General features: G+C 41.8%; 4 protein-coding genes across 12 annotated transcripts in view; all 4 read right to left on the bottom strand.

The window, feature by feature from the left end:
- LOC119128184 (BOLA class I histocompatibility antigen, alpha chain BL3-6-like) overlaps positions 1 to 1705 on the bottom strand; it is a 2605-nt gene extending 900 nt beyond the window's left edge. For 2 of the 5 annotated variants that reach the window (XM_037260419.1, XM_037260423.1), the window contains exons 1-3: positions 1561 to 1701; positions 398 to 661; positions 14 to 292 (exon numbers count right to left, since the gene is read on the bottom strand). In XM_037260419.1, coding sequence (XP_037116314.1) covers positions 14 to 292; positions 398 to 661; positions 1561 to 1624 — 607 coding nt within the window. In that variant the 5' untranslated portion in view covers positions 1625 to 1701. Of the gene's footprint in view, positions 1 to 13; positions 293 to 397; positions 662 to 1560 lie in introns of all 5 variants that reach the window. The other 3 variants (XM_037260420.1, XM_037260422.1, XM_037260418.1) reach the window with 2 other exon arrangements.
- The window catches only part of LOC119128188 (BOLA class I histocompatibility antigen, alpha chain BL3-6-like), a 27576-nt gene extending 9078 nt beyond the window's left edge, over positions 1 to 18498 (bottom strand). Inside the window, exon 1 of the mRNA XM_037260428.1 lies at positions 18443 to 18498. The gene's annotated coding sequence lies outside the window, so the exon portion shown is untranslated. The remainder of the gene's footprint in view (positions 1 to 18442) is intronic.
- Positions 5740 to 18436, bottom strand: LOC119128193 (BOLA class I histocompatibility antigen, alpha chain BL3-6-like). The gene is made up of 7 exons (XM_037260433.1): positions 18309 to 18436; positions 17151 to 17414; positions 16767 to 17045; positions 16329 to 16637; positions 16137 to 16253; positions 16047 to 16064; positions 5740 to 6152 (listed from the first exon to the last, which is right to left on the bottom strand). Exons 1-7 carry the CDS (start codon positions 18361 to 18363, stop codon positions 6124 to 6126), a joined length of 1071 nt encoding a protein of 356 aa, XP_037116328.1. The 5' UTR covers positions 18364 to 18436; the 3' UTR covers positions 5740 to 6123.
- On the bottom strand, positions 5740 to 24318 carry LOC119128179 (H-2 class I histocompatibility antigen, alpha chain-like). 5 transcript variants are annotated; one of them, XM_037260400.1, is made up of 7 exons: positions 24150 to 24318; positions 22962 to 23225; positions 6938 to 7216; positions 6500 to 6808; positions 6314 to 6424; positions 6224 to 6241; positions 5740 to 6148 (listed from the first exon to the last, which is right to left on the bottom strand). In XM_037260400.1, exons 1-7 carry the CDS (start codon positions 24211 to 24213, stop codon positions 6120 to 6122), a joined length of 1074 nt encoding a protein of 357 aa, XP_037116295.1. In that variant the 5' UTR covers positions 24214 to 24318; the 3' UTR covers positions 5740 to 6119. The 5 variants fall into 5 exon arrangements, with proteins under 5 accessions (XP_037116295.1, XP_037116298.1, XP_037116296.1 ...); XM_037260403.1 differs by having other exon boundaries at positions 6224 to 6226; XM_037260401.1 differs by lacking the exons at positions 5740 to 6148; positions 6224 to 6241; positions 6314 to 6424; positions 6500 to 6808; positions 6938 to 7216 and adding exons at positions 21146 to 21780; positions 21858 to 21860; positions 21948 to 22064; positions 22140 to 22448; positions 22578 to 22856 and having other exon boundaries at positions 24150 to 24317.

Below are 24318 nucleotides of genomic sequence, written 5' to 3'. Positions count from 1 at the left end.
GAGGACAATGTACCGGTTCTGGTCAGGAACTCCCTCCCGTTGCTCACGTGCTTCTTCAACCGTAAAGGACACACCTCAGTGAAGTAATTCTTCCAGACTTCATTGTACCCATCTATTTGGTCCCACTTGAGTTTGGTGATGAAAGCTTGCAGATGTGCTGCGATCCAGCTCATCGTCTTCAGCTCAAATGATATGAAGTCTTCTCCATCGTAACTGTAGTGCCGCCAACCATCAACCTCCCCAGTCTCATCATTCCATTCACAGCCTTCCATCACCTGAAGCATGTGAACACCTGAAAGGATGGCGCACAAGATTCAGCGAGGACGATGATCAGAGAGAAGCCAGCAGTGACAAAAAAAGTGTCATTTGACGAGCAGAAGGTTGGACGTAAACAAACCTCCAGTTTGGTTGAAGCGCTTTTTAGCGGTTTCAATGTCGACTTTGAAGACCTGCTCAGTCTGAATACTGTTCGCCGTATTTCTCTCCCAGAAGTGCGGATCATCTTCTGTGATTTTGTCCACCCAGTCTTGTTTCGCTTTTGCTTTCCTGTGGTTGCTGTCAAAGTGCAGAATCTGAACGCCGTCAACATACGCGGCCTCCCAGTACTCTGGTAGCTTTGCAACTTGAGAGGCCGTCTGGAAATAATTGAGCGTGTGAATGACTGAAAGACAAACACAAAAAGGACACACATGATCAAATCAATCTTCATATTTTCAATGATTCTGCCTGCAGTTGGAACTTTGCAGCACTTGAAATTGGAAATGTCATGTTTCTCCAAACGTATTCTTGTGCACAAACTTGACAAACTTGAATTTGACAACCTGCCTTTGTTTTTTTCTCCCAGTTATGTTGGATTTCAGTGTGACGCCCTAAGGGAGATATTCGATGCGCCTCAGCAGTGACTGACATCCACTGATGAAAGAAATCGAATGACATAACTTTTGCCATTCTCCTTAATTTGCACACAGAAAATCCAATAATAATATGAGGCAATCCTTTGGTTCAGACAAGTGAAACACTTTTAGATGTTACCTGCTGACAGTTCCGATTGTGTCTCCAGTCTTCCTCACAGTCGAAACTGTCAGCAGGTAACATCTAAAAAAATGTCGCTTGTCTTAACAAAAGAACTGCCTTATATAATTTACGGAGACATGATGACTCTTATCGAAATAATAATGTAAGGAGGCTATACAATGTTTTTTTCTGAAAGATGAGACACAATTTTATTGCCATGACTGTGAAATGTTAATTTTTAATTGCAAAGACTCCCCTGTACAACATTTCCTTCTTGTGCGTAGGCTTTATCACATTTCATCGATTGCATATTTATGCTGGGGCACATCACTTTGATTTGTGCCATTTTTAAGTTTTCCAACTTTATTACATTTATAATAATAGCTATGTATTCCCGTATAACTGACAAAGCGGGCGTTCAGGTGAAAGAACTTGCCGATGGAACAGACGAGTGGCGATAACGAAAGCAATAAACAATAATGACTGCGACAGTTCCAAATCAAGAGCGTCAATCTTTAGGATAATAAACCGAAAAGTCCAACTTACCAGGCGTCACGCTGTATAGTTGCACAGCCAAAACAATGAATGCAAGTAAATTCATTCTAATCATCAATGTGTGTTTCGATTTTCGTCAAGCAGGGTACTCGGTCAAAGTTGCGACTCGTCGTCCAAGAGGCGAACGCGGAACAACAACAACACTTTACGAGCTTCTACTTCTCAGGTAAGCCAATAGACTCTATTGAATAGAGGCTTTGCAGTCACGTGGTTTTATCACGTGATTTTGTGTTATGCCGCCATCTTGGCGGTCAACTCGTCAGCTCGTTCCTACGTGTTTGTATCGATTGTTTGATTTCTGCGCTACATTTTCACCGATTTCATCCGAATTATGGCTGATTTGCTATCCAACGAAGTTGGGCATTTGGATGAAGAATCCAAGAAACGTTACAGAGAGAAGTTGAACCTTGTTGGCACAACGGATCCGTACCTTTTACCGAGAAGCATGCTAAAATCGCCCTAGCATTTTGCAACAGCCGACCTGCCTGAACTCTCATATCCAGATATTTATAATTACCTCGTCGATTCACCATCGACGTACACTGAAAAGGACCTTAAGGCATACAAGTGTCTGGATGCCTACAAGTATTTTACAGCAGGTTTTGTGCATGATGGGCTGATATGGCAGATCCTAAACAAGAATCGACCCGGCGATGACGTCACTCAGGACTGCCTGCAGTGTGTTGCAATAAATAAATGACTAGATAGATAGATAGATAGATAGATAGATAGATAGATAGATAGATAGATAGATAGATAGATAGATAGATAGATAGATAGATAGATAGATAGATAGATAGATAAACAAACCGTGTGTTGCATGTTTGCTCCGAATATCGCCATTTAAAAAATTCTAAAACTGATATATTTACCAAAACAACAACAAAAATAGTTTGTAATGTAAAAGAAAGAATGGTGCCCTTCCTTTTTTCAAGACGTTATATTTGTAGTCAAACACCTGCGTGAAGTTAGATTTTTTTAGTTAGATATAGAAACTAGATTTGATTTATTTTATATTTCATAAATTGCAATGCTTGGTCCCTTATGGAGATCTTTACTGTTTAAGAAGTCAATACTACTCCTGAAGAGTAATTGATTATTTGTTCTTATATTGTCGTTTTCTGTTATTTCCCTCGTAGAAGAAGCAAGAAGGGGGGGGCCTGTTTGTTGGCTGTGACTTGAAATGCAGAGCAGTTGAACGTATGACAATCGATGAATGCATAACTGTTGATGATGAGTCTTTATTCCGAACATATAAAAGGAGGGGGGAAATGAATACAAATAAAATACAATCAATAACACTTTAAAGTGCCATATTTAAGTCACTGTGGAGCTGTATGTGGGTTTAAAAGATTGATTGATTGATTGATTGATTGATTGATTGATTGATTGTGAAGGAATGGGGTCGAAATACAAAAAGTCCTGCCTAGCTACAAAAACAGATATGCTCAAACCTCATTGAATAAAGTACATAAGCAGACAAGTATATTCACATATTAAAGCAATAAAATAAATATTTTAAGCGTATAATTATACCTACACACCAAATCAATAAAGGAGACATAACTAGACATTTTTGATAGGTGGTAATGACAAAGGTTTTTATAACTTTATGATCGGATATATATTTCTGAGCACTTTGAAATAACAAATGTTTTTGATATATTGCCTGAATAGCTTAATGACCCTTAAGGAACTGTTTAATGCATGCCTGATGATTCTCGAAATCACGGACACTGCCAAAGTCGTCTAAAAATGTTCAGCACTTGATTGTATCTTATGTTTTGACTAATGTTTTGGCCAGTTTTCGATTACTGCTGAACGTTCTGGACAGAGGGAAATATTTTGCCTAACAAAGAAAAGATATGGTTGGAAGCATGATTAAACTAAGAATATGCTGACGTAAGCAAGTACATGGAGTATCAAAAGAACAAACAAACAAAAACATGGTAAGTGGTGAGTACGAACTTTGCATAGTCAGGGAACATTAATAAATTGATGATGTCACAGCCAAAAGCTCACATAATTCCGTACAAAATGACAAAACTGAAAGAATGACGAATGGATGAGGTGCGACAGTGTATGTGCAAGAATGGAGCAGAATGTTTACAGGAAGGTCACTTGGAGATAAAACCAGCAGGCGCCAGAGGGAGACAGCCAAGAACCCGGCCAAAGATGATCGCCAAGGCCGAAAGACGGGATGGAAGACAACAGCCCCCCCCCCACACACACCGAATCGCCCATAATCAGCATGTAGCTGCCATAAGAAAATGCACTGATATGTAACGTTTTGAGCTAAGCTCTGTTTCCAAGTGGGAACCATTTTAGTTTTTGTGTTAGCGGTTCCTTTTTGTGAGTTACACAAGGGCGAGTGTGTCTGATTTTGAGCCACCGGGTGGCGACGTTTCCGTTTGCATAAGCAAGTGATGAAGAAGGCAAGGAATGCTTATTTAGTTTCCTTTCTGATAGCATTTTTGTTTATTGGTGAAACCGGAGTTTTGAAGACCTGTATTGTCAAGATTTACGTTTTTTCTTCGTTTTCTCCCTCGAGCAAATGCGGCAATGAGGTAATCCTTAGCTGTTAGCCATGATGTTAGCCATGCTATGTTATGTTAGCAAGAACATGACGAATGTGTTTTAAGTGCATGAGCAGATTTAAGTTATTTTGTGTGTAACGTTTATTGTTCTCTGTGAGAACGTTTTATGTTAATAGTCTTTATGTCTTTTAGTTCTCACGGCATGTGTGTGGAGAAGGAGTTTAATAAATGCCCGTTTTGAAGAACTGCTTGTACGCCTGATTGACGAGGGAGCTACACAGCACCCACCCCCACGGAACCAGCTCTCACCGAAGTAGCACCCACTCCCATGGAATCAGAATCTCCTGCGAACTTGCCCCACCCCAAAGACTCATCACCCATCAAACTCGGCCCACACCGGCATGTGCAACTGAATATAAGCTGACTAAAGAACCTTGAACGTTGCCTTTTCGGAATGGAGACTTTCTGCTCTTGAAAGGCCCATCGCTGGATTGTACTTTCCTGAAACCAGAGCTTTCTTAACGAGAATTGTGATTGAACTCAACCAACCTGTGTAAGTCTAATTTCTGCTTCAGTGTCTTAGCATTTTCCTAAATCTGAAGAAATCAAACGAGCACGCAGTGAGTAAATTGGATAACAGGTGATTGGCAATGGCTTTTGCCGTGAGGCGCAGATAGCACGCTCCCTAAATTGTGGACACAATCCAACAATTGATTGATTGATTGATTGATATTTAAAACTAAAAAAGATAAAAAATAATACAAATAACACTAAAGTGTCATACGTAAGTCCGTACAACAAACAAACAATAAACCAACAAACTAAAAAAAATCAATAGCAAAGAATGCTCGAAAAGGAGTAGGAAGAAGCATACCGTTTTAGATTCCTACCACTTTCTCAGTTTATCCAATAAACTAATGATTCAACGTATAAATCTACACACTTTCAACTTATCCTGTTTTATTTTTGCTTTTGTGTAGCCATTTGGCATTTTTAGTCCTTGTACCTGCTAAACAACATATTTTTGAACATTTTTTAAACTGGTGGATATTTGGACTTTGCTTGAGTTCCTCACTTACACTGCTCCATAGTCTGACTCAGCAACTCAGCCTGTCATCTATTATAACCCCAAGAAATTTGTTTTCCTGCACCCTTTCAATTCCATCGATTTCTATTCGTACCTTCTCTTTTCAATGAGATAAAGTATTATATAAATATATTCCAATTAGAAAAAATCTATAACGGCAGAACAATAAGATTATATGGACAGCCGTAAGTGTCTACATTTCTTTTTACATTTATGAATTTAGTTATTTCTTGTCTGGTTTTGTATATATTTTCTCGTGAGGTGTTTGGTTTGTACTTGAAGTTTTGCACTTATTATGTTGTTTTATTTTATTATTATGTGGAAGGGGGCAGGAACTATAAGATTTTCTTCATCTTGTTCCTTCTCAAGCATAATTATGTAAATATGCGTTTACTTGCTAAAGTTGAATTGTCTATTGATCAAAATACACATCAATGACGGAGATAAATAAAATAAAAATAACAAAATAAACTCCACATGGACTTCTCTGTAAATAGGAATGTGTTTTGTATGTTTTTTTTAGAAGACAACAGAAAAAAGACGTGATCTTTATCATAAATTTTTTGCTTATCCTTGCTAAATTATATATCCACAAGTGAAAATACAGTGACCAGAAACCTCATTTCAAACATTTTTATAATGATACTCAAACTTATATCAAATTGATCAGTAGTTCGCTTAACAAAAAAGCACTTAAAAAAAAGCAACGTGTGATGCAGATATTACTTGTGGTATGTTGGCTCCCTCTAGCGGTATTTGGAAGAACTAGTGAAGTAAATACAATTACAATTCACTGCACTTGTAAAACTGTTGCACTTCAATTTGAAATAAGAAACATTTCCAAATATTTCATACAGTTGGAATGCGATGATTCAATCAAGCGTGGCACCCAAGAAAAGAAGACATCCCTTCAACCTTAGTGGGGTTCATTCAATCCTGCTCAGAAGATGAGGCGCTGGCTGAGGGAGCATAAAAGAAAATACATTCAAGGCATTTTTTCAAAACAGCAAGCGGAAAACGTCTCACTTACAAGCTGGAGCGTAATTGGCTGAAATGGAAGAGAAGCGAGAGGAGATTAGGAATCGCCACAAACGGAGCAAACATTTGTGTCGTCGTTCACCTTGTTGGCTTTTGGGACGCTTGGCCAGGAACACCCCCACCGCCACCGCCACCAGAGCCAGGACCACCAGCGGGACAGCGATGGCCACCGCCTTCTTCCTGTCTTCCTCTTCTTCACATGGCAACAAAACGAGACACGTGAACGACTGTCGGCGTGATGCCGAGCCGTGTCTGACGCGTGGCTCACCCTGGATGCGCACGTTGCTCAGGATGCTTCTGGCGTACAGCTTGGTGACCATCTCCTCCCGGACGCCATCCAGTTTGAACACGCATTCGTAGCGGCCCTCCGCGGCGGGCGTCAGCTCCACTTTAAGGTCGGCCGTGGTCTGGAAGGTTCCGTCGTGGTTGGGGAGGGTCTCCCCCATCTCCACGTCCTCGTGGATCTGCTCGCCGTCCTTCCTCCAAAAGAGGTCCGACGTCCTGGGGTAGAAACCCGTGGCGTGGCAGGTGATTGGAGAGGAAGGCGTCTTCTGCAGGAGAGACACCGTGGGAAGCTCTGCGCGCAAAGATGGAGAGAAGAGTGGAGGATGTGCATGGAGGAAAAGAAACAACTTGAAAGAGCGTCAAAGATGGACATTGTGTGTGAGCTTGAAAGACGCAGAGAAGGCGTGAGAGGACAATGTACCGGTTCTGGTCAGGAACTCCCTCCCGTTGCTCACGTGCTTCTTCAACCATAAAGGACACTCCTCAGTGAAAAAATTCTTATTGTATTGATTCCTCTCTTCCAATTGGTCCCACTTGAGTTTGGTGATGAAAGCTTGCGGATGTGCTGCGATCCAGCTCATCGTCTTCAGCTCAAATGATATGAAGTCTTCTCCATCGTAACTGTAGTGCTGCCAACCATCAACCTCCCCAGTCTCATCATTCCATTCACAGCCGTACATCCACTGAAGCATGTGAACACCTGAAAGGATGGCGCACAAGATTCAGCGAGGACGATGATCAGAGAGAAGCCAGCAGTGACAAAAAAAGGGTCATTTGACGAGCAGAAGGTTGGACGTAAACAAACCTCCAGTTTGGTTGAAGCGCTTTTTAGCGGTTTCAACGTTGACTTTGAAGACCTGCTCCTCACGAATACTGCCCGCCGTCTCTCTCTCCCAGTAGTGCGGATCATCTTCTGTGATTTTGTCCACCCAGTCTTGTTTCGCTTTTGCTTTCCTGTGGTTGCTGTCAAAGTGCAGAATCTGAACGCCGTCAACATACGCGGCCTCCCAGTACTCTGGTAGCTTTGCAACTTGAGAGGCCGTCATGAAATAATTGAGCGTGTGAATGACTGGAAGGCAAACACAAAAATGACACACATGATCAAATCAATCTTCATATTTTCAATGATTCTGCCTGCAGTTGGAACTTTGCAGCACTTGAAATTGGAACTGTCATGTTTCTCCAAACGCGTTCTTCCGCACAAACTTGTCAAACTTGAATTTGACAACCTGCCTATGTTTTTTTCTTTCAGTTGTTAATATGTTAAGATTTCAGTGTGACGCCCTAAGCGAGATATTCGATGCCCCTCAGCAGTGACTAACATCCACTGATGAAAGAAATCTAATGACATAACTTTTGCCATTCTCTTTAATTTGCACACAAAAAATCCAATAATAATATGAGGCAATCCTTTTGTTCAGACAAGTGAAACACTTTTAGATGTTACTTCACTGGTTCTTCTATATCAAACAAATTATTTTAGGTGTATTTACCTGACATGTTTCGGCGGGTTCTTCCGCCTTCATCAGATCTGATGAAGGCGGAAGAACATGTCAGGTAAATACACCTAAAATAATTTGTTTGATATAGAAGAACCAGTGAAGTAATTGAAAAGGAAAAACAAGATGAACTTAGTACAACTTTTAGATGTTACCTGCTGACAGTTTCGACTGTGTCTCCAGTCTTCCTCACAGTCGAAACTGTCAGCAGGTAACATCTAAAAAAAATGTCACTTGTCTGAACAAAAGAACTGCCTTATATCATTTACGGAGACATGATGACTCTTATCGACATTATAATGTAAGGAGGCTATACAATGTTTTTTTCTGAAAGATGAGACACATTTTATTGCCATGACTGTGAAATGTTAATTATGAATTGCAAAGACTCCCCTGTACAACATTTCATTCTTGTGCGTAGGCTTTTCCACATTTCATCGATTACATATCTATTCTGAGGCATATCACCTTGATTTGTGCCATTTTCAAGTTTTCCAACTTTCTTACATTTATAATAATAGCTATGTATTCCCGTATAACTCCGACAAAACGGGCGTTCAGGTGAAAGAACTTAAAATGCCGACGCAACAGACGAGTGGCGAAAACGAAAGCAATAAACAATAATGACTGCGTCAGTTCCAAATCAAGAGCGTCAATCTTTCGAATAATAAACCGAAAAGTCCAACTTACCAGGCGTCACGCTGTATAGTTGCACAGCCAAAACAAAGAATGCAAGTAAATTCATTGTAATCAATGTGTTTTTCGATTTTAGTCAAGCAGGGACTTCGGTCAAAGTTGCGACTCGTCGTCCAAGAGGCGAACGCGGAACAACAACAGTTTACGAGCTTCGATTACCTCTCAGGTAAGCCAATTGGAGTTCAACCCGGCGATGACGTCACTCAGGACTGCCTGCAGCATGTGTTGCAATCAATCAATAAATAAATAAACGAATACATAGATAGATAGATAGATAGATAGATAGATAGATAGATAGATAGATAGATAGATAGATAGATAGATAGATAGATAGATAGATAGATAGATAGATAGATAGATAGATAGATAGATAGATAGATCGTGTGTTGCATGTTTGCTCCGAATATCGACATTTAAAAAAATTATAAAATTGATATATTTACCAAAACAACAACAAAGATAGTTTGTAATGTAAAAGAAAGAATGGTGCCCTTCCTTTTTTAAGACGTTATATTTGTAGTCAAGCACCTGCGTGAAGTTAGATTTTTTTAGTTCGATATAGAAGTTAGATTTTATTTATTTTTTATTTCGTAAATTGCAATGCTCTGTCCCTTATGGAGATCTTTACTGTTTAAGAAGTCAATACTACTCCTTAAGAGTAATTGATTATTTGTTCTTATATTGTCGTTTTCTGTTATTTCCCTCGTAGAAGAAACAAGAAGGGAGGGGGGGTGGCCCTGTTTGTTGGCTGTGACTTGAAATGCAGAGCAGTTGAACGTATGACAATCGATGAATGCATAACTGTTGATGATGAGTCTTTATTCCGAACATATTTCAAACATAAAAGGAGGGGGGAAATGAATACAAATAAAATACAATCAATAACACTTTAAAGTGCCATATTTAAGTCACTGTCGAGCTAGCTGTATGTGGGTTTAAAAAGCAAAAGGATTGATTGATTGATTTCTATTTCGAACATATTTAAAGCGTAAAAAGATAAAAGATAAAACAAATAACACTAAAGTGTCATATGTAAGTCCGTACAACAAACAAACAATAAACCAACAAACTGAAAAAAATCAATAAAGAATGCTCGAAAAGGAGTAGGAAGAAGCATACCTTTTTAGATTCCTACCCCTTTCTCAGTTTATCCAATAAACTAATGATTCAACGTATAAATCTACACACTTTCAACTTATTATCCTGTTTTATTTTAGCTTTTGCCATTTGGCATTTTTAGTCCTTGCACCCGCTAAACAACATATTTTTGAACATTTTTTTTAAACTAGTGGATATTTGGACTTTGCTTGAGTTCCTCACTTACACTGCTCCATAGTCTGACTCAGCAACTCAGCCTGTCATCTATTATAACCCCAAGAAATTTGTTTTCCTGCAACCTTTCAATTTCAGTTCCATCGATTTCTATTCGTACCTTCTCTTTTCAATGAGATAAAGTATTGTAAAAATATACTCCAGTTGAAAAAAATCCATAACGACAGTAAGTGCATTATCACGTAACAGTCTCTCTTTCAGATGTGTATCACTTCTGCTGAACACCAATTTATCCCTTATCATGTCATCTTCATGTCTTCCAAACTCACAGTTTTCGCTCTTTTGACGTAGTTCTGTGATGAATCTGTCCACCGATATTCCTGATGACATTGTGTGCGACCAAAACGGATGTTGTCACTTATAGTAGGTTGCTTATTTTATTGATTGCTCTAACAATAACACACGGAGGCAAGGATGCAGAACGAGCCGAGCTTTACCGGGTGCTCCGTCACGACTACACACAGACCTCACCACACGATCACTGAACCTCCAATACAGACAGACCAACACAGTCGAGCACTGAGTGCTCGATCCAATCTACCACCCCACTTCTGTCTTTCAGCTGCTCGGGGAGAGAAGAGAAAAGCTTTTTTTTTATTATTATTTAACTCCTTCCCACAGGATGGCGCTAGAAGTCAACAAATTCCACTTCCAACCTTTTATTTTCATCAATTACCAAAAGATACTTCGGCAATCTATGCAAAGGAAGACGTGTTGGAGTTTCACGCCTCTTGTAACAGAGCTACAGAATAATCTCCGCGACCATCATTTTCTCAGTTTCAAGATGCTGAATAATTTCAAGGACTGTTTGCACATGTCTAAAAATGGAGGAAATTCAGTCCACTTCTGTCTTTCAGCTGCTCGGGGAGAGAAGAGAAAAGTGTGTTTTTTTTTAACTCCTGCCCGCAGGATGGCGCTAGAAGTCAACAAATTCCACTTCCAACTTTTTATTTTATTTTCATCAATTACCAAAAGATACTTTGGCAATCTATGCAAAGGAAGACGTGTTGGAATTTCACGCCTCTTGTAACAGAGCTACAGAATAATCTCTGTGACCATCATTTTCTAAGTTTCAAGATGCTGAATAATTTCAAGGACTGTCTTTCAGCTGCTCGGGGAGAGAAGAGAAAAGTTTTTTTTTTTATTTAACTCCTGCCCGCAGGATGGCGCTAGAAGTCAACAAATTCCACTTCCAACTTTTTATTTTTTATTTTCATCAATTACCAAAAGATACTTCGGCAATCTATGCAAAGGAAGACGTGTTGGAATTTCACGCCTCTTGTAACAGAGCTACAGAATAATCTCCGTGACTATCATTTTCTCTGCAACCAAAATGTATTTAACCCCCTTTATTGGAATAAGAAAAACGCAATGTGTGGTTGCGAATATTAAAGCCAATAGTGGTGCTACTGAGTTGCGAACTGACGCGTGTGCACGTCGCTATATTCGATTTCTTTGTGTGTCTTGGCATGTGAAGAAATTGACAATAAAGCAGACTTTTGCCTTTGACTATATACGCAGACAGATTCTGTAGCCCGAATAACGTTTTTATGGATTTTTGTTTGGAGGGATGGACAAACAAGTGCCACGTTAACATCAAAGTGGATCATATGATATATTCTGTCCTCTAATTGTGTCCGTTGGATCGATATTGCATGTTCTATTCGATATAAAACATTGTTTGGTGGTAAAAAGAGAGCAGGGAGGGCTCTGGACACACGCCATCACTATTCAAATGATTATTTGATCACTTATGCTTAGCGCCACATTGAATAAACGACTTTTTTTTGCAGACCGGACATCGTCATTACTATTAAGTACAAAATTTGCTTATTTCCAATGCAGTATGTGAGGAGAAAAATGGAGTTTGTCTTTCAAGAAAAGTGATACACGATTTTGTCCTCACTGGAGCTCTTTTACTCCCCAAACTCAGAATATATTTGATACATGTCTATGTTGATGAGTTGCTGTATCAAAAGATATCTCATTCTCCCTTTGACGGGTGTCTTCACGGACATCTTTAACACTTCCCTGCAGCAGGCCATCGTCCCGTCGTGTTTCAAAGCTGCCACCATCGTACCTGTGCCGAAGAAACCTGCTCCGTCCTGCTTCAATGACTACCGCCCCGTGGCACTTACGCCCATCATCATGAAGTGCTTTGAGCGGCTTGTCATGGAGCACATCCGATCAGTTCTCCCCCCCACCATTGACCCCTTCCAGTTTGCGTACCGAGCCAAACGGTCCTCTGAGGATGCCATCTGCTCTGCCCTCCACTCGGCCCTCACCCACCTGGAGGGGAGGGACTCGTATGTGAGGTTGCTGTTTGTGGACTTCAGTTCTGCCTTCAACACCATTGTGCCACAGCGTCTCATCAGCAAACTTGACAAGCTGGGCCTCAGTACCTGCCTCTGCAACTGGCTACTGGACTTCCTCTGTCAGAGGCCACAGGTGGTACGTGTTGGCGACAAAATCTCCGCCAGCATCACGCTGAGCACAGGGGCCCCCCAAGGCTGCGTGCTCAGTCCGCTGCTCTTCACCCTCCTGACGCATGACTGCGCTGCCACCTGCAGCGGCAACCGCATAGTGAAGTTTGCTGACGACACGACTCTGGTGGGTCTCATCACCAAGGGAGACGAGACTCAATACAGGCTGGAGGTTGACCTCCTGACCGCGTGGTGCAGGGACAACAACCTCCTGCTGAACGTCGACAAGACCAAGGAGATTGTTGTTGACTTCCGGAAGGGTCACGCCCAACACCTGCCGCTGACCATCGACGGTGCTGTGGTGGAGCGAGTGAGCAGTGCCAGGTTCCTGGGGGTGCACATCAGTGAGGATCTCTCCTGGTCCACCAACACCACATCGCTGGCGAAGAAGGCCCAGCGCCGCCTGTACTTCCTTCGGAAACTCAGGCGAGCGGGAGCTCCTCCGGCCGTCATGACTACATTTTACCGCGGCACCATTGAGAGCGTCCTCTCCAGCTGTATTGCTGTTTGTGGTGGCAGCTGCACTGACTACGACTTGAAGGCCCTGCAGCGCATAGTGAAAACGGCTAGTAAGACTATTGGTGCTTCTCTCCCCTCCTTGAAGGACATTTACACCTCCCATCTCACCCACAAGGCGACCAAGATTGTGAGTGATGTGAGTCACCCCGCTCACTCTTTGTTTGATCTTCTGCCCTCTGGGAGGCGGTACAGGAGCCTGCGCTCCCGCACCACCAGACTCTCCAACAGCTTCGTACTCCAGGCTGTTAGGATCCTGAACTCGCTCCCCCTTTCAGCGTAGCGTCCTGTTCTTGCTGTCTGCTGTATGCACACTGGCTCGGTTTTGCTCCTCTTATTTATTGGGTTATTGGTTTATTAGTTATTCATCGCTCATTTTATTTATTATTTTTTATTTATTATTTATGGTTTGTGCCTTCTTGTTTTTCTTTTGTGTCGCCTACTTGTATGTCTCGTCACCGTGGGATGGAGGAAACGGAATTTCGGTTTCTTTGTGTGTCTTGACATATGAAGGGATTGACAATAAAGCTGACTTTGACTTTTGACTTTGATATTGATTGGGGTTCTCGCATGTTCATATTTGACAATTACAATCATTTTCTTCTTTTCTGTCACTTCCTTTATGGACTCTTTTTCAGATTCGGTTTACTTCTTTCTCTAGAATTTCCGTGCGCATTTAGGGGAGGGAGGGGGGAGTCGGGTTCGAATGTGCCATTGTGTCTCGCAATCAGTGTCAGCTTGTTAAAGAGGTATACAAACAGGTAAAAAAAAAAAAACTCAGATAACTCAAGGGAAAACACAAGAACAAACGCTGTTACAGCCATTTTAAAACAACTCCATTTGGGTCAAAAAGTGGACCGAAGTTGGGTCAAAAAAATCAAACCGAACTCTTTTGCGCAGAACAGTCCAGTTTGTACAAAACAACTGCTAAAATGCCAAAACAACCCATAGTTAAGACAAATTCACCCTGCTTCCTGAGTCGCTCGAATTTTTAACCCAGCAGATCCGCACTGCCATCCGAACCAACATGCGTTCTTCCAAAGTTATCATTAAGAGTAGAACAATCGCAAAATTGGACATTTTGTACTCACCGCAGCTGTACAACATCAGTACAACGCAAGACAGAAGGATCAGCGCCAGGCGGGCAGCCGGCGGGGTCATCATGGCTTCGGAAGCCCATCAGAGATCTCGAGGCTATTGAACGCAGAAATATCGATGTGGTGCGCGCATTAGCTCCGCTCAAGACAAGTGACAACCGCTCGCTCGCTCGGCTGCTGCTGCTCGGCCCCCACCTTCGTGAGCAACGCACCCTTGGAAGAGCGCGTTCCTTTGACTGAAGGAACGCGATATTATTTTGGCCACCTTCGTCCAGACTTTTGACACCACTTTGATTTTATTCGGGATGGGAAAGAGGGACAACCTTTGTGGTCATTTAAACCTACGTTTTAAAGTGAAGCCGAGTAAGGTGTCAAAGTTTTTCTTTTTTTACTCAACATCGTTCAAAGTGGATTTAGCGCATAACAACGTTGGCTGACGGAAAGATCGAAAACATTGGGTCGCTCAATCAGCTGACATTTTCTGATCACTTTTGTCACATAAGGGCTGCTTGCAAAAAAAAAAAAAGTCAAATGAGCAGGTTGACATATCACGTTTTGGGCTATGGAGCCAAAAGCAGGTCTATATGGCTTCTTAAAAGGCACTGGCGGTACATATTCCACTCTACTTAGGTAGCGAAAATTTTCAGTGCAGAAGACAGTGAAATCAGATGAGACCAAAGAAAATGTCATTGAATTTAATATTCATTGTAGGTTGGGCTGGCAACCGGGATGGCAAGACATTTGCTGAAGGGGGCAACTGCCCTTCCTTGCCACCCTGTAAAACCGCCTATGCCAAAACACAAAATTGGAAAATTGAAAAATAAAAAATCGAATTGAAAAAAAAAAGCAAGCGTCCGTATATGAAGGAAACCTGGGCCCCAAACGATCAAAACATGCGTGACACAGCAACGTTCAAAAGCCCAAAAGAAAGCATCCAATCGCGAGGACCGACGAGAGCATGCGGCTGCAAGCAAGTTGTAGTGACTTGAACTGTTTGGACCAGTGGTTTTTAACCTTGTTGGAGGTACCACACCCCACCAGGCGCATTAATAGGCGCATTCACCGAACCCCTCTTTAGCGAAAAAAATAAATAAATTCAAATTCAAGACACAGATGTTTTTTACTGGTGCACAAAATGAGCCGTGCATGACCAGCACCTTGTTCAAAGAACAACAAATTACATCCCTCCAAATCAGTGTGACTTTTACTGTTGCCTTTGCGAAACTAGTTCAGATATGCGTTATCAAGAATTTATAAATCAGGTGTTTTGGGACCTCTGCAGTGGAGGATCTGCCGAACCCCTAGGGTCAGTTTAGAACCTGGTTAAGAACCACTGGTTTAGACTTTGATTGATGGGTTGCACGTGACTCACAAGCACGGAGCGGCCGCGTGACGCAGGGTTTGATGTAACGCCGCCAAGAGGCGGGAGGGTGGAGCTGCAGCCGCGCACACGCGTGGCGCACACACAGTAGCTTAACAATTCAGCCGTAAACACATCCAACTTGTAGAGAAACGGCGAGGTGCAATATATATTAAATTGATCAGTAGCTCGCTGAACAAAAAGCAATTAAAAAAAAGCAGTGATGCGGGTATCACTTGTGGTATGTTGGCTCTCTCTAGCGGTATTTGGAAGAACTCGTGAAGTAAATACAATTAGAATTCACTGCACTTGAAAAACTATGTTGCATTTCAATTTGAAATAAGAAACATTTCCAAATAGTTCATACAGTTGGAATGCGATGATTCAATCAAGCGTGGCACCCAAGAAAAGAAGACATCCCTTCAACCTTAGTGGGGTTAATCAATCCAGCTCAGAAGATGAGGCGGTGGCTGAGGGAGCATAAAAGAAAATACATTCAAGGCATTGGCATTTTTTCAAAATAGCAAGCGGAAGACGTCTCACTTACAAGCTGGAGCGTAATTGGCTGAAATGGAAGAGAAGCGAGAGGAGATTAGGAATCGCCACATACGGAGCAAACATTTGTGTCGTCGTTCACCTTTTTGGCTTTTGGGACGCTTGGCCAGGAACACCCCCGCCGCCACCGCCATCGCCACCAGAGCCAGGACCACCAGCGGGACAGCGATGGCCACCGCCTTCTTCCTGTCTTCCTCTTCTTCACATGGCAACAAAACGAGACACGTTAACGACTGTCGGCGTGATGCCGAGCCGTGTCCAACGCGTGGCTCACCCTGGATGTGGGCGTTGCTCAGGATGCTTTTGGCGTACAGCTTGGTGACCATCTCCTCCCGGACGCCATCCAGTTTGAACACGCATTCGTAGCGGCCCTCCGCGGCGGGCGTCAGCTCCACCTTCAGGTCGGCCGTGGTCTGGAAGGTTCCGTCGTGGTTGGGGAGGGTCTCCCCCATCTCCACGTCCTCGTGGATCTGCTCGCCGTCCTTCCTCCAAAAGAGGTCCGACGTCCTGGGGTAGAAACCCGTGGCGTGGCAGGTGATTGGAGAGGAAGGCGTCTTCTGCAGGAGAGACACCGTGGGAAGCTCTGCGCGCAAAGATGGAGAGAAGAGTGGAGGATGTGCATGGAGGAAGAGATACAACTTGAAAGAGCGTCAAAGATGGACATTGTGCGTGAGCTTGAAAGACGCAGAGAAGACGTGAGAGGACAATGTACCGGTTCTGGTCAGGAAGTCCCTCCCGTTGCTCACGTGCTTCTTCAACAGGAAAGGAAGCACCTCAGTTAGGTCATTCTTCAAGACTTGATTGAACCCGTCGTCTTGGTCCCGCTTGAGTTTGGTGATGAAAGCTTGTGGATGTGCTGCGATCCAGCTCATCGTCTTCAGCTCAAATGATATGAAGTCTCCTCCATCGTAACTGTAGTGCAGCCAACCATCAACCTCCCCAGTCTCATCATTCCATTCACAGCCGAACATCTCCTGAAGCATGTGAACACCTGAAAGGATGGCGCACAAGATTCAGCGAGGACGATGATCAGAGAGAAGCCAGCAGTGACAAAAAAAGTGTCATTTGACGAGCAGAAGGTTGGACGTAAACAAACCTCCAGTTTGGTTGAAGCGCTTATTAGCGATTTCAATGTTGACTTTGAAGAGCTGCTCATTCTGAATACTGCCCGCCGTCTCTGTCTCCCAGTAGTGCGGATCATCTTCTGTGATTTTGTCCACCCAGTCATGTTTCGCTCTCGTCTTCCTGTGGTTGCTGTCAAAGTGCAGAATCTGAACGCCGTCAACATACGCGGCCTCCCAGTACTCTGGTAGCTTTGCAACTTGAGAGCCCGTCATGAAATAATTGAACGTGTGAATTACTGAAAGACAAACACAAAAATGACACACATGATCAAATCAATCTTCATATTTTCAATGATTCTGCCTGCAGTTGGAACTTTGCAGCACTTGAAATTGGAAATGTCATGTTTCTCCAAACGCGTTCTTCCGCACAAACTTGTCAAACTTGAATTTGACAACCTGCCTTTGTTTTTTTTCTCCCAGTTATGTTCGATTTCAGTGTGACGCCCTAAGCGAGATATTCGATGCCCCTCAGCAGTGACTGATATCCACTGATGAAAGAAATCGAATGACATAACGTTTGCCATTCTCCTTAATTTGCACACAAAAAATCCAATAATAATATGAGGCAATCCTTTTGTTCAGACAAGTGAAACACTTTTAGATGTTACCTGCTGACAGTTTTGATTGTGTCTCCAGTCTTCCTCACAGTCGAAACTGTCAGCAGGTAACATCTAAAAAAATGTCACTTGTCTGAACAAAAGAACTGCCTTATATAATTTACGGAGACATGATGACTCTTATCAAATGTAAGGAGGCTATACAATGTTTTTTTACTGAAAGATTAGACACAACTTTATTGCCATGACTGTGAAATTTTAATTATTAATTGCAAAGACTCCCCTGTACAACATTTCATTCTTGTGCCTAGGCTTTTCCATATTTCATCGATTGCATATTTATGCTGGGGCACATCACTTTTATTTGTGCCCTTTTTAAGTTTTCCAACTTTATTACATTTATAATAATAGCTATGTATTCCCGTATAACTGACAAAACGGGCGTTCAGGTGAAAGAACTTGCCGATGGAACAGACGAGTGGCGATAACGAAAGCAATAAACAATAATGACTGCGTTAGTTCCAAATCAAGAGCGTCCATCTTTAGGAAAATAAACCGAAAAGTCCAACTTACCAGGCGTCACGCTGTATATTTGCACCGCCAAAACAAAGAATGCAAGTAAATTCATTCTAAACAGCAAGTTGTTTTTTGATTTTAGTCAAACAGAGTATTCAGTCAAAGTTGCAACTCGTTGTCCAAGAGGCAAACGCGGAAAAACAGCGAAGCGCAGGACGCGCTTCGATCACGTCCCACGTCAGCCAATCGGAGTTCAGCCCGGCCATGACGTCACTCAGGACTGCCTGCAGTGTGTTGGAATGAATGAATGAATGAATGAATGAATGAATGAATGAATGAATGAATAAATAATTAAATAAATAAACAGATAGATAGATAGATAGATAGATAGATAGATAGATAGATAGATAGATAGATAGATAGATAGATAGATAGATAGATAGATAAAACGTGTGTTGCATGTTTGCTCAGAATATCGACATTTAAAAAATTATGAAACTGATATATTTACCAAAACAACAACAAAAATAGTTTTTAATGTAAAAGTAAGAATGGTGCCCTTCCTTTTTTAAGACGTTATATTTGTAGTCAAGCACCTGCGTGAAGTTAGATTTTTTTCGTTCGATATAGATAGTTTGTTGGCTGTGACTTGAAATGCAGAGCAGTTGAACGTATGACAATCGATGAATGCATAACTGGTGATGAGTCTTTATTCCGAACATATAAAAGGAGGGGGGAAATGAATACAAATAAAATACAATCAATAACACTTTAAAGTGCCATATTTAAGTCACTGTGGAGCTGTATGTGGGTTTAAAAGGCAAAATGATTGATTGATTGATTGATTGATTGATTGATTGATTGATTGATTGATTGATTGATTGATTGATTGATTGTGAAGGAATGGGGGCGAAATACAAAAAGTCCTGCCTAGCTACAAAAACAGATATGCTCAAACCTCATTGAATAAAGTACATAAGCAGACAAGTATATTCACATATTAAAGCAATAAAAGAAACATTTTAAGCATATAATTATACCTACACACCAAATCAATAAAGACATAACTAGACATTTTTGATAGGGGGTAATGACAAAGGTTTTTATAACTTTATGATCAGATATATATTTCTGAGCACTTTGAAATAACAAATGTTTTTTGATATATTGCCTGAATAGCTTAATGACCCTTAAGGAACTGTTTAATGTATGCCTGATGATTCTCAAAATCACGGACACTGCCAAAGTCGTCTAAAAATGTTCAGTACTTGATTGTATCGTATGTTTTGACGAATGCTAGACGCCAGTTTTCGATGACTACTGAACGTTCTGGACAGAGGGAAATATTTTGCCTAACAAAGAAAAGATATGGTTGGAAGCATGATTAAACTAAGAATATGATGACGTAAGCAAGTACATGGAGTATCAAAAGAACAAACAAAAACATGGTAAGTGGTGAGTAAGAACTTTGCATAGTCAGGGAACATTAATAAATTGATGATGTCACAGCCAAAAGCTCACATCATTCCGTACAAAATGACAAAATTGAAAGAATGACGAATGGATGAGGTGCGACAGTGTATGTGCAAGAATGGAGCAGAATGTTTACAGGAAGGTCACTTGGAGATAAAACCAGCAGGTGCCAGAGGGAGACAGCCAAGAACCCGGCCAAAGATGATCGCCAAGGCCGAAAGACGGGATGGAAGACAACAGCCCCCACACACACCGAATCGCCCATAATCAGCACCCACCCCCACGGAACCAGCTCTCACCGAACCAGCACCCACTCCCATGGAATCAGAATCTCCTGCAAACTTGCCCCAGCCCAAAGACTCATCACCCATCAAACTCGGCCCACACCGGCAACTGAATATAAGCTGACCAAAGAACCTTGAACGTTGCCTTTTCGGAATGGAGACTTTCTGCTCTTGAAAGGCCCAGCGCTGTATTGTACTTTCCTAAAAACAGAGCTTTCTTCACAAGAATTGTGATTGAACTCAACCAACCTGTGTAAGTCTAATTTCTGCTTCAGTGTCTTAGCATTTTCCTAAATCTGAAGAAATCAAACGAGCACGCAGTGAGTAAATTGGTTAACAGGTGATTGGCAATGGCTTTTGCCGTGAGGCGCAGATAGCGCGCTCCCTAAATTGGGGACACAATCCAACAATTGATTGATTGATTGATTGATGTCTATTTCGAACATATTTAAAACTTAAAAAGATAAAAAATAAAACAAATAACACTAAAGTGTCATATGTAAGTCCGTACAACAAACAAACAAACCAATAGAACCAAAAAAAATCAATAGCAAAGAATGTTCGAAAAGGAGTAGGAAGAAGCATACCTTTTTAGATTCCTACCACTTTCTCAGTTTATCCATAAACTAATGATTCAACGTATAAATCTACACACTTTCAACTTGTTATCCTGTTTTATTTTTGCTTTTGTGTAGCCATTTGGCATTTTTAGTCCTCGTACCTGCTAAACAACATATTTTTGAACATTTTTTTAAACTGGTGGATATTTGGACTTTGCTTGAGTTCCTCACTTACACTGCTCCATAGTCTGACTCAGCAACTCAGCCTGTCATCTATTATAACCCCAAGAAATTTGTTTTCCTGCACCCTTTCAATTTCAGTTCCATCGATTTCTATTCGTACCTTCTCTTTTCAATGAGATAAAGTATTATATAAATATATTCCAATTAGAAAAAATCTATAACGGCAGAACAATAAGATTATATGGACAGCCGTAAGTGTCGACATTTCGCTTTATATTTATGAATTTAGTTATTTCTTGCCTGGTTTTGTATATATTTTCTCGTGAGGTGTTTGGTTTGTACTTGATGAAGTTTTGCACTTATTATGTTGTTTTATTTTATTATTATGTGGAAGGGGGCAGGAACTATAAGATTTTCTTCATCTTGTTCCTTCTCAAGCATAATTATGTAAATATGCGTTTACTTGCTAAAGTTGAATTGTCTATTGATCAAAATACACATCAATGACGGAGATAAATAAAATAAAAATAACAAAATAAACTCCACATGGACTTCTCTGTAAATAGGAATGTGTTTTGTATGTTTTTTTTTAGAAGACAACAGAAAAAAGACGTGTTCTTTATCATAAATTTTTTGCTTATCCTTGCTAAATTATATATCCACAAGTGAAAATACAGTGACCAGAAACCTCCTTTCAAACATTTTTATAATGATACTCAAACTTATATCAAATTGATCAGTAGTTCGCTTAACAAAAAAGCACTTAAAAAAAAGCAACGTGTGATGCAGATATTACTTGTGGTATGTTGGCTCCCTCTAGCGGTATTTGGAAGAACTAGTGAAGTAAATACAATTAGAATTCACTGCACTTGTAAAACTGTTGCACTTCAATTTGAAATAAGAAACATTTCCAAATATTTCATACAGTTGGAATGCGATGATTCAATCAAGCGTGGCACCCAAGAAAAGAAGACATCCCTTCAACCTTAGTGGGGTTCATTCAATCCTGCTCAGAAGATGAGGTGCTGGCTGAGGGAGCATAAAAGAAAATACATTCAAGGCATTGCCATTTTTTCAAAACAGCAAGCGGAAAACGTCTCACTTACAAGCTGGAGCGTAATTGGCTGAAATGGAAGAGAAGCGAGAGGAGATTAGGAATCGCCACATACGGAGCAAACATTTGTGTCGTCGTTCACCTTGTTGGCTTTTGGGACGCTTGGCCAGGAACACCCCCAGCGCCACCGCCATCGCCACCAGAGCCAGGACCACCAGCGGGACAGCGATGGCCACCGCCTTCTTCCTGTCTTCCTCTTCTTCACAAGGAAACAAAACGAGACACGTGAACGACTGTCGGCGTGACGCCGAGCCGTGTCCGATGCGTGGCTCACCCTGGATGCGCGCGTTGCTCAGGATGCTTCTGGCGTACAGCTTGGTGACCATCTCTTCCCGGACGCCATCCAGTTTGAACACGCATTCGTAGCGGCCCTCCGCGGCGGGCGTCAGCTCCACTTTCAGGTCGGCCGTGGTCTGGAAGGTTCCGTCGTGGTTGGGGAGGGTCTCCCCCATCTCCACGTCCTCGTGGATCTGCTCGCCGTCCTTCCTCCAAAAGAGGTCCGACGTCCTGGGGTAGAAACCCGTGGCGTGGCAGGTGATTGGAGAGGAAGGCGTCTTCTGCAGGAGAGACACCGTGGGAAGCTCTGCGCGCAAAGATGGAGAGAAGAGTGGAGGATGTGCATGGAGGAAAAGAAACAACTTGAAAGAGCGGCAAAGATGGACATTGTGTGTGAGCTTGAAAGACGCAGAGAAGGCGTGAGAGGACAATGTACCGGTTCTGGTCAGGAAGTCCCTCCCGTTGCTCACGTGCTTCTTCAACAGGGAAGGAAGCACCTCAGTGAAAAGATTCTTCTTGAATTGATTGTATCCGTCTATTTGGTCCCACTTGAGTTTGGTGATGAAAGCTTGCGGATGTGCTGCGATCCAGCTCATCGTCTTCAGCTCAAATGATATGAAGTCTTCTCCATCGTAACTGTGGTGCTCCCAACCATCAACCTCCCCAGTCTCATCATTCCATTCACAGCCGTACATCCACTGAGTCATGTGAACACCTGAAAGGATGGCGCACAAGATTCAGCGAGGACGATGACCAGAGAGAAGCCAGCAGTGACAAAAGAAGTGTCATTTGACGAGCAGAAGGTTGGACGTAAACAAACCTCCAGTTTGGTTGAAGCGCTTTTTAGCGGTTTCAATGTTGACTTTGAAGCCCTGCTCAGTCTGAATACTGCCCGCCGTCTCTCTCTCCCAGTAGTGCGGATCATCTTCTGTGATTTTGTCCACCCAGTCTTGTTTCGCTTTTGCTTTCCTGTGGTTGCTGTCAAAGTGCAGAATCTGAACGCCGTCAACATACGCGGCCTCCCAGTACTCTGGTAGCTTTGCAACTTGAGAGCCCGTCATGAAATAATTGAGCGTGTGAATGACTGGAAGGCAAACACAAAAATGACACACATGATCAAATCAATCTTCATATTTTCAATGATTCCGCCTGCAGTTGGAACTTTGCAGCACTTGAAATTGGAAATGTCATGTTTCTCCAAACGCGTTCTTCCGCACAAACTTGTCAAACTTGTCAAACTTGAATTTGACAACCTGCCTTTGTTTTTTTCTCCCCAGTTGTTAATATGTTGGATTTCAGTGTGACGCCCTAAGCGAGATATTTGATGCCCCTCAGCAGTGATTGACATCCACTGATGAAAGAAATCGAATGACGTAACTTTTGCCAACCTCCTTCATTTGTAAAAACAAAAAATCCATTAATAATATGAGGCAATCCTTTTGTTCGGACAAGTGAAACACTTTTAGATGTTACCTGCTGACAGTTTCGATTGTGTCTCCAGTCTTCCTCACAGTCGAAACTGTCAGCAGGAAAAATGTACAAAAATGTCGCTTGTCTGAACAAAAGAACTGCCTTATATCATTTACGGAGACATGATGACTCTTATCGACATTATAATGTAAGGAGGCTATACAATGTTTTTTTCTGAAAGATGAGACACATTTTTATTGCCATGACTGTGAAATGTTAATTATGAATTGCAAAGACTCCCCTGTACAACATTTCATTCTTGTGCGTAGGCTTTTCCACATTTCATCGATTACATATCTATTCTGAGGCATATCACCTTGATTTGTGCCATTTTCAAGTTTTCCAACTTTCTTACATTTATAATAATAGCTATGTATTCCCGTATAACTCCGACAAAACGGGCGTTCAGGTGAAAGAACTTAAAATGCCGACGCAACAGACGAGTGGCGAAAACGAAAGCAATAAACAATAATGACTGCGTCACTTCCAAATCAAGAGCGTCAATCTTTCGAATAATAAACCGAAAAGTCCAACTTACCAGGCGTCACGCTGTATAGTTGCACAGCCAAAACAAAGAATGCAAGTAAATTCATTTTAACCATCAATGTGTTTTTCGATTTTAGTCAAGCAGGCTATTCGGTCAAAGTTGCGACTCGTCGTCCAAGAGGCGAACGCGGAACAACAGCGAAGCGCAGGACGCGCTTCGA

This window comes from Syngnathus acus, chromosome 10 (genome assembly GCF_901709675.1).
Source record: "Syngnathus acus chromosome 10, fSynAcu1.2, whole genome shotgun sequence".
Taxonomy (NCBI): domain Eukaryota; kingdom Metazoa; phylum Chordata; class Actinopteri; order Syngnathiformes; family Syngnathidae; genus Syngnathus; species Syngnathus acus.
Note: the sequence above shows the minus strand (reverse complement) of the source record. Positions and strands in the feature narration are given on the sequence as shown.